The following is a 17,313-nucleotide window of genomic DNA, read 5'->3' as shown; positions in this document are numbered from 1 at the left end:
GAGTCAAGTTCTACCTGAAGAACCCGCCAACTCCCCTCTGCGCACACGCAAACTTCCGCAGCAGCCTACTGGTCACATCTCTGTGAGCCCGCCCCTGCCCCTCTCAGGAGAGTCAATCATTTCCTCTTCCCATAACTGTCTTACAGCATGGCATGCAAATGCTTCCCTGCTTGGTCTCTCTGCTGGAGTGTGCTCTCCTCAAGGACAGAGACTCTCGGTCACCCCAGAGTCTCAAATGCTGGCTGGGCTCATGGTGCCCTTCGCCCTCAAGGTGAGTATGCCCATACTGCAGTCATCTCTCCTCATCTCTGGTCTCACCACCCCACACTTCAGGTCCTTGTCACCAACTGTAGTCTGATAATATTAAGTGGAAACTCACAAAAACAATTCCTAAGTTACTATTAGTGTTATTGGTTTTTCAAGACAGGGGCTCTCTGTCTCCCTGACCGTCCTGGAACACTCCCTCTAAAGACCCAGCTGGTCACCGGGCGTTGGTGGCTCACGCCTATAATACCAGCACTCGTGAGGCAGAGGCAGGAGGATCTCTGTGAGTTCGAGGCCATCCTGGTCTACAAATCGAGTTCCAGGACAGCCTCCAAAACAATTCAGAGAAACCCTGCCTGGAAAAAACCAAAAAAAAAAAAAAAAAAAAAAAAAAAAAGACCCAGCTGGTCTCAAACGCAGATAACCACCTGCCTCTGAGGCTTCCCTGAGTGCTGGTATTAAAGCCATATGCCACCGCCACCCAGCATTCCTAAGTTCTAAATAGTTTCTTAATATACTGTTATAGTTGGTGTTTAGTTATTAGTTGTGTTAGCAATCTTTTGCTGTAACTATAAATTGCACATTATCACAGGTATTTCTAGGAAAGTGTGCGTGCGTGTGGGCGCGCACCAAGCAAGCTTCAGCAGCGCTCATGGTTTCAAGTATCCACTTGAGATCTCGGAATGCACTGCCTTAGGTGAGGACACTTAGGTGAGAACCAATCATTCAGACTGAAAGCGGGATTCTGTCAGAATCCGGCATCTTCACACAGCCTCCTCCTTGCTTCCCGATGCAACCGCACATGCCCCAGCTGGCGCGCAGACAGATACTCAGCCTGACTCTCCAAGGCTTCCCACTCCCACCCTGACCAAGATTTACCTATGCCGAGGTCTCACTGGGCTTCGAGCACCAGTTGTCGGTGGCCTCTGTGAGTCTGTCCTCCCCCCCACAGCATCTTTCGCCTCTTCACCTGCCCAAATACTACGCGTGCTTCAAGGCCCAGTGCAAATGTCATTTTCTCCCTCAAGTGTCTCATCAGAAGAGGTGACTTGGCTTCTTGCTGCTAATGCTCAAAGTCCTTAGTCATTTACTCATGGCCCAGGCTGCTCAGGGTCCTGAGTGTGGGGTGTTTGCGGGCTGTAGCATAGTACAGTGCATATAGTCGGTGCTCAATAAATAGCAGCGTGACTGGTTTAGAGACTACACACTGCACCTGCAGGTCAAGAGACAGCAAGCTCAGCCCCAAGGAGCAATTGTTTCCTTAACGGGAACAATTTTGCCTCAAAAACAAGAGGGCAGGGATTGCCCCTCCTCCCCTCCCCCAGCCAGGGCTACAGAGGCTGAGCGGGTTTGACGGGCAGTTTCTTTGGCTCCACCCTCTTTCTTTTTCCCCCAAACATTGAACAGATTCCCAACTCTTGTAGGACAGGAGACGCCTCAAACACAGCGCGCACAGGACGCATGGTCCCCAGCCCGGGGCACCCCTGCGCCAGCATGGCCCAGACAGGTGTCTCCCTCTGCTTCCCCTGGTACCTCGCCTCTGCCCCGACGGCCACCTTGCTCTTCAGCCTGGTCCTCGCCTCCTTCCACTTGTCCTGCTGCGCAGGTAATAGTTCTGCGCTTTACTCTTGGCCACCTTGGAAAGGGGAGGGCAGGACTGAGGGGGAGGGGAAGAGGATTCCTTGGCCCGGGTTGGTCCTTGCACGTCGGAGAGAGGAAACAGAAGTTGCTTGTTTCCCCGGAGGATTAAGCAGGGAGCTGGGGTGCGAGTCAGCTGGGGGTGTCTCGGGTTTGTCTGTGACACTCAATTCCTTTGCTAGGACAGCAGCAGTCACCCCTGTTGGCCCTCGCCACAAAACAGAAAAACAACAAAGAAAGCAAATTTGCCCTGGTCACGGGACCAGTGGTAGGAAGGGATGTGTGCAGCTCCCTGCGGTTGTTTCCCGAGGCTCCTCCAGGCTCGCAGGGGGAGCCCTGGCCTTGCCTTGGGTTAGCGCAGGCAGTTTCCCTCCAACCCAGACTTCTCTGCTAAGTTCAGAAGCTGGAAATCAACCCTCCGCTCTCCACCCTTTCTGAGTGTCCCAGGGCAGACTTGGGGGTCTCACCCCAGGGTCTCAAGAGCCCTGGCTTTCCCAGACTGGGCTCTGCACCTGCGTATCTAGGGGTCTGACTTTGACCCTGCTCAGCGAGGGCCCCACTGCTGACACACACCTCTCAACACTCTGCCATCCTGAGCCTCTCCTCTAGGGACGGTTGGGTCCATCTTGGGACTCTCCAGAGCCTCAGAGCCTTGGCCCCTCTCTCCTCATCCCACGTATGGGCTGTGTGATCTTGAGCAAATTACTTCACCTCTCTGTGCCCAGAGTCCGTGTGTGTAACACTAGGGTAAACAGAACCGTGATTTATGAAGTTTCTTACAAGGAAGAAAAGAGTTAATAGCTTGTAAAGAATTTACAACAGCCCGGCTGGCCGGCGTTGGTGGTGCGAATGCCTTTAATCCCAGCACACAGGAGGCACAGGCAGGTGGATCTCTGTGAGTTCCAGGCCAGCCTGGTCTACAGAGTGAGTTCCAGGACAGGCTCCAAAGCTACACAGAGAAACCCTGTCTCCAAAATACAAAAAAAACAAAACGAACAAACAACAACAACAAAGAATGAATGAATGAATGAATTTACAGCAAAATTGTAGCAAGCACACAATGAACACATGAGCAGAAGCAGGCATGGCTACTCTCAGCTTCTCCACCACAAATAAGGGCGTTAGTTTTTGTGGTGGCTGTTTTTCTTCTGTCTACTATGACAGAGTCATGTTGGGTCTCCCCTAGGGCACCTGTCCCTGGTTCTCAGCATGCTGAAGGGTGATATTCAAACACTTTGGGGTTCCCCTGGGCTATTCCATCTGAAGCACCTAAAACTGCTGATACAGAGTTGGGGTTTGACCTCTAAAAATGGCAGCCTCTCAGAGTGGTGGCAGCACACGATGTTAATCCCAGCACTCCGAGGCAGAGGCAGGCAGATCGCTGAGTTCAAGGCCAGCCTGACTGATCTATAAAGCAAGTTCCAGGACAGCTAGGACTACACAGAGAAACCACGTCTCAAAAACCGATAGATAAACAAGTATATACCAATAAATATGACAATTTCATAGGGTTAACCTAATATTGGCATCAAATTAAGTTGTTTTTCTTTTTCCATTCGCTTACCCTGTCCTGAGAACATCCCCTCCCTAGGTGGAGAGTTGATCAAGGCTACGGAAGTGGTTTGGTTTTGAAGGAAAATTCTAATGTCCAGGAATCAGTTTCTCCAAAACAAAGCTCACCTCTAAGCTGTGTAAATAATTTACAACAGTAGTCAGATTGTATCAAGGTAATTACCATACTTTTCCATGGGCTGGGGACTGGGGACTGGGTGGCAGCAGCTCTGTGGTTGTGGTTACGACCTCTTGCTCAATTACCCTGCTCTGTGTCAACAGGACTTCTGCAGGGCCCGCTGACCTGCAGGCAGCGAGGCACTGAGAGACCTAAGCTCTCCTCTCCATCTCCACAAAGGTTCTTTCAAAATCAGTCTCTTGGGCCTGGCAGGAGCTCATTTTGGGGGAGAACCTGCCTAGCACAAACCTCAGGTTCAATCTCCAGCACCACTGAACCCAGCATAGTGGTGTTTACCTGTCCCCCTAGTACTCAGGAGGTAGAGGCAGGAGAATCAGGAGTTCAAAGTCTTCCTCAGCTACGTAGCAGGCTCAAGTCCAGCCCGGGATACAGGAGAGTCTGTCTTTAAAAACACAAATGAACAAAACAGAAAACAAACAAAACTCCTGCTTTTAACCTGCCTACCTACCTAGATTGGGACTTGTGTGGATAGAATTTTTCTCCATGGTAAGTGCTTCTGGTTGAACTGTGCCTCCGATAAGGTGACCACCAACCACAGGTGAAACTGAGCCCACTTCAAATATGGCTAAGGTGATGAGAAACTGAACTTTAAACTTACATTCATTTTTAAAAGTCAACTTAAAGAGGCAAGCAGATTTCTGAGTTTGAGGCCGGCCTGGTCTACAAAGTAAGTTCAAGGACAGCCAGGCTACACAGAGAAACCCTTTATTTAAAAAAAGGGGGGGGGGTAGCTGGAGAGATGGCTCAGCGGTTAGGAGCACAGGCTGCTCTTCCAGAGGACCAGGATTGAATTCCCAGCACCCACATTGCAGTTCACAACCATCTGTAATTCCAGTTCCAGGGAATCTGACACTTTCGTCATGTAAACATACATGCAGGCAGAACACCAAAGTGCGTTATTTAAAAAAAAAATCAGCTTAAATAGTCAAAGTGGCAAGGAGCCACTGTCTAGAGCAGCAGACACAGCTTTTCTCCCCTGAATCTGAACATTCGTCTCCATAACCCGGCACTGCTCCACAAACTCTTGACAGAATTTTAGAATTCCTTCTGGATTTTTTCCCATCCTTCCTGTCCTTTGCTTGCCAACTGGGAGACAGTTACAAGCACTGATGTTGTGGAAGGCAGTAGGCGTGTTCTCATGAGATGTAGTTCTTGTTGATAGCCGTATGCCTGGGCAACTACATCACAACCATTAGAGACGAAGAATCGGGGTCAGAGTTCAGTGGGTTATTGTTCACGTGGTGGAAAGAAACTGAATCTGCTATGGGAGAGACATTCTGGTTTGTTCAGGCTTGATTCAGTTCACACCGGAGTGACCGTCCTATAGCTATACCTGTCTGCCCAGGAAGCAGGGTCGGCAACGGGTCTTTTTGTTTTTGCTCTGTTATCTCTCTTTTTTTTTATTTTCTTTTTTTGGCTTTTCAAGTCAGGGTTTCTCTGTGGCTTTGGAGGCTGTTCTGGAACTAGCTCCTGTAGACCAGGCTGGCCTCTTGAACTGTTCTCTTTCTTTTGAGGCAGGGTCTTGCTATGTAATCCTGGCCAGCTTGGAACTTGCTATGTAGATCAAACTGGCCACAAACTCAAAGATCCCTCAGTTTCCTCCTCCCAAGTGCTGGGATTAAAGGAGTATGCCACCATGCTCACCTGAAGAGCTTTTTTTTTTTTTAAGGAAGAAGAGGAGGAGGAGGTAGAGGAGGACAGTGTCTTTGGATGAGGATAAAGTGACAATAAAAGGGAATTCAATAAAGTGGATGCCACCCAGATATCTGCACATCCATGTTTATTGCTGTACTGTTTACAGTCCCTAAGAAACGGTGCCAGCCTGGATGTCCATCAATGGGTGAATGGATGGCAGGCACCATGTTACAGTTTTACACGAACATAAGGAATAAGATGGTGTCATTTGCAGGAAAAAAGGGATGGAACTAGAAATCATGTTAAGCAAAATGAGCTAAACTCTGAAGGGCATATTTCATGCATTTTATCTCATATGTGGGTCCCAGATAAGTACAGGGGGATTTATAGGTCTATTACATGAGCAAGGAAGAGGGGCTATTCTGGTGTGCTTCCCTCATTGCTGGGACAAAGAGGGAAGGAACTATTTCACCTGAATTTACAATCTACCATCCAGGGACGCCAAGGCGAGAACGTGGAAGCAGGAAATGAAGCGGAGACCGTGAAGGAGCGTTAGTCTGCTCTTCCACGGGTCACGAAGCTTGCCTTTTTATCAGGACCTACCACAGACAGCTGGGCCCTCCCACACATCAGTCTTTAGAACCTCCACAGCCATCTTTTATCAAGGAAATGCCCCCCACCAACACGCCTACAGACTTGGCAATTCCTCAATTGAGGATCCCTCCCCCAGGTGACTCTACTCTATCTCAAGTTGAAGAACAGCACAGGATAACTTAGAAAGAGGAAAAGGACCCGTAGGATGGGAGAATGTTCAGGGTATATGACCTTCACGGATGAATATGTTATAATAAAACCTACTATCTCACGCTAATTTAAAAATTAAAAATAGAACAAACAATGTCATTTCATAAGTTTAAAGAAAGAAAGGTAGCTGGGTGTGGTGGCATATACCTTTAATTGCAGCATTCAGGAGGCAGAGGCAGGGGAATCTCTGAATTTGAGGTCATCCGGGACAGTTAGGGTTACACAGAGAAACCCTGTCTCAGAAAACCACCCCCCCAAAAAAGGTGAGAATAATCCTTCATTTGAACTTAAAATAAAAATACCACTGTCTGAGGGACTTTTAACAGAAAGATACTTGCTCACTGTTCTGGAGGTTGGGCAGGCTTGATTTTTCTTTCCCGGGGTTACAGATGGTCTCTCTCTCACTGTGACCATGGATGGCCATTCCTCTAAGCCCAAACATTAGTGGGGTTTCTTCCTCCTTTTTGTTTTTGAGACAGGGTTTTATTACATAGACCAGGCTGGCCTGGAACTTACGGAGATCCACCTGCCTCTGCTTCCTGGGTGCTGGGATTTTAGGACTCTGCATACCCTTATTTAGCCTTAATTACTTCTTTTGTCTGTCTCCAAATCCAGCTGCATTGGGAAGCAAGGGCTTCAGCTGCCAGCTGTGGGGAGAATGCTACATCCCTTGTTAGACTCTTAATGTCACATAAAGCTCTACCGTCTTCACTGGCCCTTCTAGAACAGTCTGTATACTCACTACTCATGCACAGATAATCTGAACCCTCTGCCTGGAACTCACGTTGCCCTCTGCCTGACACTACCTCTTGCCCTTTCTTGCAGAAGCCAGCAGCGTCAACTCAACCCTGAGTATACACCACCCAGACCCTGGGACCCTGGAGCAGTGTGCCAGTAAGCCTCCCCCGTCAACTGTCCCGATCCTAGCGCCACCCCTGAACTAGGAAGGAAACTGGGGCCCCTCTCCGTCCACTAATGGATGTCAAGTGGCCCAGTGACTGCCTGGTCTTACCAGTTAATGGGGGAAGGAGGATGTTGACAGAGCAGGTTAAAAACTAGCTTGGATTTTATTGAAGTTTATAGTCTCACATACAGGTGGATTTAATGAATCATGCCTTGGTCAGCAGCCAAAGGTGCCCTGAGTACAAATGTTCTAGCATTTGGAGGTGAGAAGTCTATTAAAAACAGCTGGTCCAAGCCGGGCATTGGTGGCGCACGCCTTTAATCCCAGCACTCGGGAGGCAGAGGCAGGCGGATCTCTGTGAGTTCGAGGCCAGCCTGGTCTACAGAGCGAGTTCCAGGACAGCCAGGGCAGTTAAACAGAGAAACCCTGTCTCAAACAAGCAAAACCCAGCTGGTCCAGCCTCTGCCCAAAGCAGCAGCTGCTTGTAGTCTCTTTCCTGGTTTCCGTTCATCTACCTGAGACGTTCCCAGGGTGCTCAGAAAGCAAAGAGGAATTTCTGTCATACGTGTCCAATCAACAGAAAGTTTTGCTTCATCTCAGCTGTGGCCCTTTATCCTGGTCTCATCCAATGACCAACTGCCCTTCCATCGCTACACTTATACACAGGGGATGAGCAACAGCGCCTGAGAGGCGGGGACTACAGCTTTGGGGTCTACAGGGTGGAATGTGAGCCCTACTTCTGCCTTCTTGTGGTCTTGGGCAAAGTACACTTTGGGTTTCTCTGTATGAAGTAGGGATGCCAGCTGGACCTATCACAGGGCTGAATTTAAGCTCGCGGGCACAGCGCATGCTCACTCAAGGCCCTGGGCTCAATCCGCAGCACCCAGACAGTGGTAATGGCAGCTGGTATTACCTTGGGCGCTTGAGGCAAAGACCTAGTGTATGTCTAACTTCTGAGGGCCAGCCGCTGTCTCCTGCTCTCATTCTTACTAATTTGAGGGGGTGTGGCTGGTGTGATACAGTCCCGCTCTTGCTCTCCCCCATCAGACGTCGACTTCTGCCCACTAGCCTCCCTGTGCTGCCGAGCTTCAGTGGATGAATACGGCTGGATTGCGGCAGCGGTCGGCTGGAGCCTCTGGTTCCTCACCCTCATCCTGCTCTGTGTGGACAAACTCATGAAGCTAACTCCAGACGAGCCCAAAGACCTGGAAGCCTGAGCACGGAGCTGGGGGGGGGGGGCCGGGGGGAGCAACGCTGGCTATTCCCACGCGCGCATGGATAACAGGGAGCGGGAGGAGCTTTCTAGAAGCAGGGCTTTTGTCGCTTTAAAGTCATTTGCTCCTCTAAGTCTCTGGCTCGTTTATTGTGGACTTGTTGCTGTGGAGCAAACCCAGGCCTTTGCATGAGCTACGCACGCACTTTACCCTTGGGCGCTTCCGCTAATCACCGCATACCCACTTCCGTTACGATTCCAAAGGGAAAAGGCCAGAGCTGTCTGGATGGCACGATTCCAAAGGGAAAAGGCCAGAGCTGTCTGGATGGCCTCCATCTTTCAGAGTCCCTATGGTGACGCTCCTCTCCTACCCGGAGCTTTCTTCTGGGTGCACATGAGAGTTAAGGCAGTCTTTTAGTGGACAGATTTGAAAGGCAGGACGCTGGCTCCATCTACTTCAGACGAGGGCATAGCCATCACCCTGAAGTGTGAGCAGCCAGCCACCCCACCCATCCTGCCTCCTTCACAAGTCCAATTTCTCCCCCGCACACCATCTTTCTTCACTGTATCTCCTGTGGCTGTCGAGTCCCATCTATATTGATTATTTTCGTGCGTGTGTGTGTGTGTGTGTGTGTGTGTGTGTGCGCGCACGCGCGCACGGGTGCATGAGTTCACGTGCACACACATGCAGTGCTCTTACAGGGTGTCTAGTCCCCTGGAACTGGCGTTGTCTCAGATGGTTGTGAGCTGCCATGTAGGTGCTTGAACGGATCCCAGGTCCTCTGCAAGAGTAACAAGTGCTCTTAACTGCCGAGCTGTGTCTCCAGCCTCAAGTACTTGCTTTTAAGAGACAGGAGATTAAGTATCTCTTGCCAGTGTGAATAGAAATGCACCACTTTACTTTTGTAAGAATTAGATCCAGGCTGGGTGGTGGTGGTGCAAGCCTTTAATCCCAGCACTCGGGAGGCAGAGGCAGGCGGATCTCTGTGAGTTTGAGGCCAGCCTGGTCTACAAGAGCAAGTTCTAGGACAGGCTCCAAAGCAATACAGAGAAACGCTGTCTCGGGGAAAAAAAAGAATTAGATCCAGCCAATGGTAAAGGCTCAAGCTGAGAAAGCTTGTTCATCCGTTTAGGCTGCTGTGTGGGAGGCAGTGGACACACAGCTTGTCCCTTCAGTGAGAGCAGACTCGCTCTTACATATTTCATTTGCAGCTTTGTTTTGTCTGACTTTTGTGAGTCTTTTCACTCCTTTGTTTTGAGACAGAAAATTCTTGTAATCCAGGCTGGCCTTGAACTCAACATGTAACTGAGGACTGGTTTCCTGTGGCCCAGGCTAGCCTTGAACTTCTGATCCTCCTGCCTCTACCTCCCCAGTCTGGGTTCATAGCTATGCACCACCACATGCACCCCATGTATTCAGTGCTAGGTTCAGGAACATTCTGTTTTCCATTACGTTGATGTCATGAGAGGGCTGGGGAGACGTGATTGAAAGGACAACTCTGGGGCAGACTTTCCTGAAATGAGACCACCAGGACTGAGCCACAAGGCAGAGGCTGCCGTTCAGTTTGAAAAGAGACACTAGACCGCACCTCCGCAATGAGAAAAGGGTGGAAACATGGGTTTCTTCACCCAGAGATGCTCCACAGACCCTGAATGTCACGTAAACAGATAATTTTGACCTGCATCCACCAGACTCCATGAAACCCAAGATGATGTGAGCTGACCATGTCAATTTGGATTTCATTAGATATATTCATTCTATGTTTGAGTGTTTTGCCTGTCTGTGTGTCTGGGCACCATGCACATGCCTGACGCCTGCAGAGGTCAGAAGATGGTGTTGAACGCCCTGGCACCGGAGTTGCAGATGGTTCCGAGTTACCATGTGGGTGCTGGGAAATGGAGCTACCTCTCCCCCCGTGGATATAATGGGACCAGCTGCCTCACTCGCCCTTGAATGAATTCCTCGACATGATGGGTGTAGCCTCAAAGCGTAAACCAAAATCACTTTTCCCCTTTTAGTTGCTTGTCGAGTCTTTGGTCACAGCAACGGAAGTAACTCGTCCTGGAGTTACTGGAGCACCGGCGGCTCCCCCCGGAGGACACTGGTTTAATTCCTGGCGGCCACATGGTGACTCACAGCCATCTGCAACTCCAGTTCCAGGACATCTGATGCCTTCTTCTGATGCCCCTGGGCACAGCACTCACAGGGTACACATACAGGCAAATTACCCCAACACATAAATGAAAAAACAAATGAAGTAACTCGTACAGAGATGACAAAAAATAGGATTGGGGGGATACAAAAACCAGCATGCAATGTGACCACCATGCCATGCTGGCCCCACAGGACAGACAGTATCCCTTTTTAAACTGGCAGGTAACTAATCTCCAAATGAATATGGACCCTTTCCACCCCAGGAATTATTTTCTTTGGCTACAGGGACAATATAGTGAGTCACAGAGTAAACTAAGGACAGTATTAGGGGCCGCTGGGTTCTATCTTTTCCCTTCCCATCCTGCACAAGCCTGCATACTCGGTGCTCACTTCCACAGCACAAACATCCACAACTAAATGACACGGAGAAGATTAGCGTGGCCCTTATGTGAGGATGACACAAATGTGTGTGGCACTTCGTGTCTTGGGCTCGGGGACTACAGAATGGGGGGTGGGAAGACTGTGAGAGCCAGCACAGGAAGTCTCCTGTGAGATCATGTCTTCCTGGAAATGACAGGGAAGTTACACCCAGGAAGTCTTATGACTGCATAAATGTGACCGTATCAAGGGAGATACCAGTAGACATGCTCCTGTGGACGAGGGAAAGTCTAGAAGACCTACAGGCAACTAAGGAACGGTGAAGGCTGAAGAGATGCTCTTCCCCAGGGATGAGTCCCCAGACTGGCTATCCAACACCAATGGTCAGCCTTGAAAACATACATATAGGCAACATATGAACTGAGCAGATTGTATATATATTTAGGGATATGTGTAGCAATTTGAAAAGGAGGCCAGGAAAAAAATTGAATAGTAAACATATCCCTACCTAAGGGGCCAAATAATTTCTGATCCAATAGAAAAATAACTGGCTGGGCAGTGGTGGTGCACGCCTTTAATCGCAGCACTCTGGAGCTAGAGGCAGGTGGATCTCTTGAATTTGAGGCCAGCATGGTCTATACACTGAGTTCCAGGGCAGCCAGGGCTACACAGAGAAACCTTGCCTTGAAAAGAAATTTCAAAGGTACAAAAACAAAGCAAACAAAATCCAGGGGGTTACTCTAGAAAAATAATAGTTTCCTCCAGTGCTTTGCTGTTATAGATAAGGTTACATATTAGGAAAAGGAACCCAAATATCAAGCACTAAGTTACTGTAAACCATCTTCTGGGCCACTTCCTCTCTAAGTCCCCAGGATTCTTTTAAGAATCACCCTCTGCTGCACTCTAGGAGGCCAGAAGGTGAGGTGACCAGGTTCGGAGCTCAGGCACGGTGCACCCATCACAGTGTACAATGAAGACACCCCAAAAGCTCACTAGACTGTGTACCAGTTCTACCAATACGCCAGTGAATGCATTCACTAAACGCTTATTGCATTGCATCCCGTTTGTATGGTGGATGCTTTTCCTCAAGCACTGGGAATGTGGAATGCAGTGGGGTGTAAGATGAAACCCTTATTTCACTAGGGGGCTGTAAACAAAACACCGTGAAGGTCACACCTATGTACTTGCTAGTGTGGCTGAACCTGTGATCATCCTGTTGCTAGGGACAGCTTAGTATAAAGTCAGTTTGAAAGTAAAATGTCCTGAACAGCCCCCCCAATCTCAGAACATTTTCAACACTAACGCAACTAGCATTTACTTATGTGCATGTGTGCGCAAGCGCGTGTATGTTTGCGTGCGTGAGCAGGTGCTAGCGCACATGCCAAAGGTTGATTTTCTCTATTGCTCCTTAGTCTCTGAGACAGAGTCGTTGAAACTGGAGCTCGCTCGCTGGCCCCTGGGACCCTCTTGCTTCTGCCTTCCAGTGCAGGGATCACAGGTCTATACCCACACCTGGATTTTTACACGGCTGTGAGGAATGCCAGTCTCTGGTCCCCATGCTCACGTAGCAAGTCATCTCCCTAGCTGTTACCTACAAAAAGGAGATTCATTTGTTTTTATGTGCATGCGTATTGTCTGCTTACATATGTGTACCGTGTGTGCCTGCTTCCCACTTCCCAGAGAGGTCAAACAGGGCGTTAGATCCCATGCAACTGGATTTATGGACAGTTGTGAGCCACCAAATATGTGCCAGGAACTGAGTCTAAGTCCTCTGCAAGAGCACTCAGTGCTCCTAACCACTGGGACATCCTTCCCCTCTCCACCTAACTTTTTGTTGTTTTCAAGACAAGGTTTCTCTGTGTGTAGCTCTAGCTGTCCTAGAACTTGCTCTGTAGACCAGGCTGGCCTTGAACTCACAGAGGTCCTCCTGCCTCTGTCTCCCAAGAGCTGGGATTAAAGGTGTGCGCCACCACCACCAGGCCTCCACTTAACTTTTTTAAAAGACTAAAATGTACTAGAATTTTGATGCTGGCATCTTCAGTGTAGTTATATTAGCTTTTATTTCCTTCATTAATGATAATGTAGACTTTGGGCCAGAACAGTTATAGATTGCCAGGCAATAGTGGTGCATGCCTTTAATCCCAGTGCTCAGGAGACAGGCAGATGAGGCCAGCCTGGTCTACAGAGCAAGTTCCAGGATAGCCAGGGATACACAGAGAAACCCTGTCTCAAAAAAAACAAACAAAAAACCCAAAACAAAACAAAAAACAATTAAGATCATTGGTTTTGTATGCTGACTGTCTCACTTAAATTTGGTGTGTCTTGGAAACATTTAACATTACTAGTAACTTGTAAATCAAATTTCTCTCCCTAAGAATATTTGTGACATAAATACACTGGTTCCCAGACTTCACTTATTTTTGTTTGTGGGTACTGGGCATGGAGGGCAGGTCCTCGGGCCTGGCAGCAAGCCCCTTTACCCACAGAACCATTTCACTGGGCTAGTGGATCTCAGAGTTCAGACCGAGGCAGTGAGCACTCTCTTTCTCTTACAGTCAGGAGCTCTAAATCTCACCGGTCTTTGGATTCCGCTAAAATTAGCATATCTAGCTCCTGTTTTAAGACCACAGCACAGGAAAAACAACCCACTGATTTTCACTGAAACACAGCAACCCGGTTCAGCTAGAATTCCTTTCCCCTTAAAACTCTGCACTAGCATTTTCTTCAGAACTTTAACGTATTAAATGAAAGAAGCCACTCACTGAGACTCACAGCCACATCACAGAACCCCAGTCCAAATATTTACCCTCCTCCCAGGCCCTGCTGAAGAAGCCTCCCCAACCCCGCCCCTGTACATGGTGTTACCATGTCCATCCGTTTGCAGTGCTACCCTGCGGTGTGAGCACAACAGCGAGAACACCGGTAGCTACACAAACGTGGTTTACCCAGACTCGCCCCGTAATCCTTCCAGGCTTTGACACCAGAGGATTCAAACACACCCAGGATGGGCGGCCGTGGGGCTGAGAAAGGCCTGGAGATGCACTGAGGAATCAGGTTACCACACAAGCAGGGCGGCTTGCAATAACAAGGTTCCAGTAAACAAGCTTCCCCAGGAGCTGGCCTGCTCCTGTTTCCCTCCACCTTAAGCTGTGCCGGGCAGGGAGATACAAACCAGGAGAGGGAGGGACAAGAATGACCACGGCTTTGGGTGTGGGAGCAGCCTGACCTTCACAGCCGCTGGTGTTCCTAGTGACTGCTCTCCTGGTACTTTGAACCTGTTTACACTCGGAGCAGGTAAAATCTGGCTGGGTAATACTTTCCACCAGCTCCCACAGCACGTCTGTTGTTAAAAAAAATCCCTATTCATTACAATATACTATGATATACAGATATAGATACATATATCTGTATATGTATATCTCTATCTACATATATATCTGTATATGTATATCTCTATCTATCTATCTATCTATCTATCTATCTATATCTGTATATATAATATTGTGGTACTAAGGGCCAAACCTACGGCCTTGCATATACCAGGCAAGCGCACTACCATTGAGCTGCACCCATGCCCAATATTTAGTAATGAAAACTGACATATTATAGAATATCTGATCACTGCATGTTCATGTGTGCTCTTATTTTTCTTTGGAAGATTTTTTTTCAAATTTTTTTAAAAATTCATAATGCCTATTCTTGCTACTGGATTTTTTTGGGGGGAAGGGATTGAGTCTGTGTTTCTCTGTGTAACTGTCCTGGCTGTCCTGGAACACCCTCTGTAGACCAGAATGGCCTCGAACTCACAGAGATCCGCCTGCCTTCCTTGTGCTGGGATTAAAGGCTGTGCGCCACTACAACTGGCACCGATTTTTTAAAATCTTTTAAATTTTTATTAATTTATTGTATGTATGTGTGTGTGTGCATGTGTGTTCGCAGGCATGGAGATCCAAGGACAGCATGTAAGATCTAGTTCTTCCCATCGTGTGAGCTCTGGGGACCAAGCCCAGGTAGGCGGGCCTGGAGGAAGTGCCCTTTCTCAGTAAGACACTCAACAGCCAAGTTTTTAAAAATTTTAAGTCAATTATTTTATAGGTCGGGTGAATGCAGGCACACACTTGGCCACGCCGCATCTGTGGAAACCCCATTGTTGAGGTGGGGTCTGTTGCTGCTGTGATACATAGTCTGTTCTAAGAGCTTCAGGATGACCGGTCTATCTCAGGGTCCTAATCTGGATGTAGGAGTGCTGGGACCAGAGTTGTGTGTGTCACCGCCTCTAGTTTTCCCGGGTTCTGGGATTGATCTTGGGTTTTTAGGTTTACACAGAACCTTTAGAGCAGTGCTGAGCTGTCCCCCTGGCCCATCATTAAGATTTTTTCTTTGTTTTTAATGTTTAGATATATCTGAATTTTAAGATTTCCTTTTGGTTATTATTATTGTTGTTGCTATTATTATCATTATTATTTTGTTTTTTGAGACAGGGTTTCTCTGTGTAGTTTTGGAGCCTGTCCTGGAACTTGTTCTGTAGACCAGGCTGGTCTCGAACTCTCAGAGATTTACCTGCCTCTGCCTCCCGAGTGCTGGGATTAAAGGCGTGCACCACCAACACCCAGCAATTTTTTGTTTTGGGTGGTGGTGCTAAGAATTGAACCAAAGGCCCCAAGCATGCTACATGCAGCTATGATAACCCTCTGAACTTCTGAGACAGGATCTCAGTATGTTGACTTAAACTCACGGTCCTCCTGCCTGTCGCTACAGTGCCAGGGTTACAGGTGTGAGCTTCTGTACCAGGCTGAATTCCCGCGGAAGAGCCATTTGCTTGAGCCTGGAAGCTGGTAGCTCTGCCTTCACCATGAGTGGGGGCCACACCCTCAAGGAAGTGTGGCAGGTCCCAGACTATCATGCTCAGGGCGACAGCCATGACTGTACCCTTTGGGTTCTACCCGACAAGATTAGCTTGTTTCATATTTATACATAACGTCGTAAAGCAACACAGAGGGCTTCTACATCTTTTGTAGAACTCCCCCTACTAGTGAGACTTTGTATACAAAACTGGAAATACACAAAACCCAGTCTATATGCAGACTGGGTCTCATCAGTGTTTCCATGTTTGGGGGCCCAGGAACTACCCAGGATTCCATGCTTTTCTTCGTTGTGTTCTGCTTTCTTGAGCTGCCAGGGAGCTTCATTTTCTTGGGTTTCCAAATCGACCCCTTGTTTGCCCTATTCTCTTTTCAAGGTGGGGTGAAGTCTGCTGCTCTCATTTGCATTTAAACCAGTGTCCTTTTCGTTGGCTGCATCTGCTCAAGGGTGCAGCAGCAGGGCCAGTGGACACTGTCGCCAGTGGGCACACGTCTGCCAGCTCCGCTCAGGGGGACGCCGCTGATTTAAGGCCTTGGAAAACCACACTAGGTGTTCTCAGCAGGCAAAGGTTTCCTCAGCACTAACCGCCTTTGACAAACTAACAAAAAGCAACTGTGTTGCAAAGGAACAACCCAGAAAGTATCAGTTCGACACCAATTCGTAGCATTTATTGACATTTCCATTTAAAATGCTAGGAAAGCTGTAAAAATTGTAAACATGGGAACCAAACACTGCATAAATTATTTCCGAACTCTACAGCACATTAGAAAACAGCTAATTGAAGGGTAGAAACGAAACTGACAAACAGAAGGGCGGGCTCAATCGCTAAAATCACACACCCATACCGAGATTTAAGTGCCCGTTTGAGATCAGCGAACCATGATTGTCAAGTTGCAGTCTCCATGCCACAGGTGGCCCATTTTGCTCTGCAGTTTTGGATATTAACGCACATCATCTTAGCACAAGGGTGCAGGAAGTCAGAACGCGGACCTCAGCCAAGCTAGAGGCCAGTCGGTCCCCCAGCAGCCAGGCAGAGCAAGCTTCCCTGCTAACACTAGCTCCGGTCCTGCTCCTCTCTACTCCACAGCGAGCACTGAAGAGAGGAGAGCAAAACCCGGAGCCTGTCTGTAACCATTGAGAATGGCCCAGCTAAGAAAGGCCCAGAAGCCTTGGCTCCTCTGGCTCCTCCTGCTCCTTTCCCCACCGCAGGGGAAGAACGGGGCGTTTGGCTTTGACTTAGCCCAACTGCATCATGAGTACTTGATGTCTGGTGGGTACGAGAAAAGACATCAGCGATTCTCCAGCTAAATTACTGAAGTGGCCCTGAAGCAGAGAAACCCGTAGGAAGAAGGCAAACCGGGAGCCTGGATGTGACCTGCCCTGTGGGACACCAACCTGGGGGGGAGACCGTGCGTATCTGATGCAGACATTCACTGTCCCTCTTGCGTCCCGGCTGGTTCCTAAAGGCATTTACTATTCCTTTTCTACACTTCAGTGCGGCTGTGTGCTCTTAAGATAATTGTCGAGTGTCCTGTTACACATACAGGCGTGAATTAACACTGTACCGCAACGGTTCAGTTTTCAAAGTCTTTTTATCGTGGACAAAAGAATTCTAGCTTAAACACCCACAATCACCACCCCCCTCGAGCCCCCTCCCTCTCAAAACAAACCACCTAAATGCACCATTCTTGTTTACTAGGCAGTGAGTG

The 17,313-nt window shown here is 48.6% G+C and overlaps 1 protein-coding gene across 2 annotated transcripts; it reads left to right on the top strand.

Annotated features, from left to right (window-relative positions):
- Positions 1 to 1,656: 1,656 nt before the first annotated feature.
- On the top strand, positions 1,657 to 8,342 carry Tmem213 (transmembrane protein 213). 2 transcript variants are annotated; one of them, XM_040728603.1, is made up of 3 exons: positions 1,657 to 1,870; positions 6,917 to 6,985; positions 8,064 to 8,342. In XM_040728603.1, the coding sequence occupies exons 1-3, from the start codon at positions 1,726 to 1,728 to the stop codon at positions 8,210 to 8,212; spliced, it is 363 nt and encodes a 120-aa protein (XP_040584537.1). In that variant the 5' UTR covers positions 1,657 to 1,725; the 3' UTR covers positions 8,213 to 8,342. The 2 variants fall into 2 exon arrangements, with proteins under 2 accessions (XP_040584537.1, XP_005082466.1); XM_005082409.4 differs by having other exon boundaries at positions 1,660 to 1,870; positions 8,043 to 8,342.
- Positions 8,343 to 17,313: the final 8,971 nt, after the last annotated feature.

The sequence above is a fragment of the Mesocricetus auratus genome, unplaced genomic scaffold (assembly GCF_017639785.1).
Source record: "Mesocricetus auratus isolate SY011 unplaced genomic scaffold, BCM_Maur_2.0 Super-Scaffold_100019, whole genome shotgun sequence".
NCBI classification, from domain to species: Eukaryota; Metazoa; Chordata; class Mammalia; order Rodentia; family Cricetidae; genus Mesocricetus; species Mesocricetus auratus.
The sequence above is the reverse complement of the archived record's forward strand: the minus strand, read 5'-3'. Positions and strand labels throughout refer to the sequence as shown.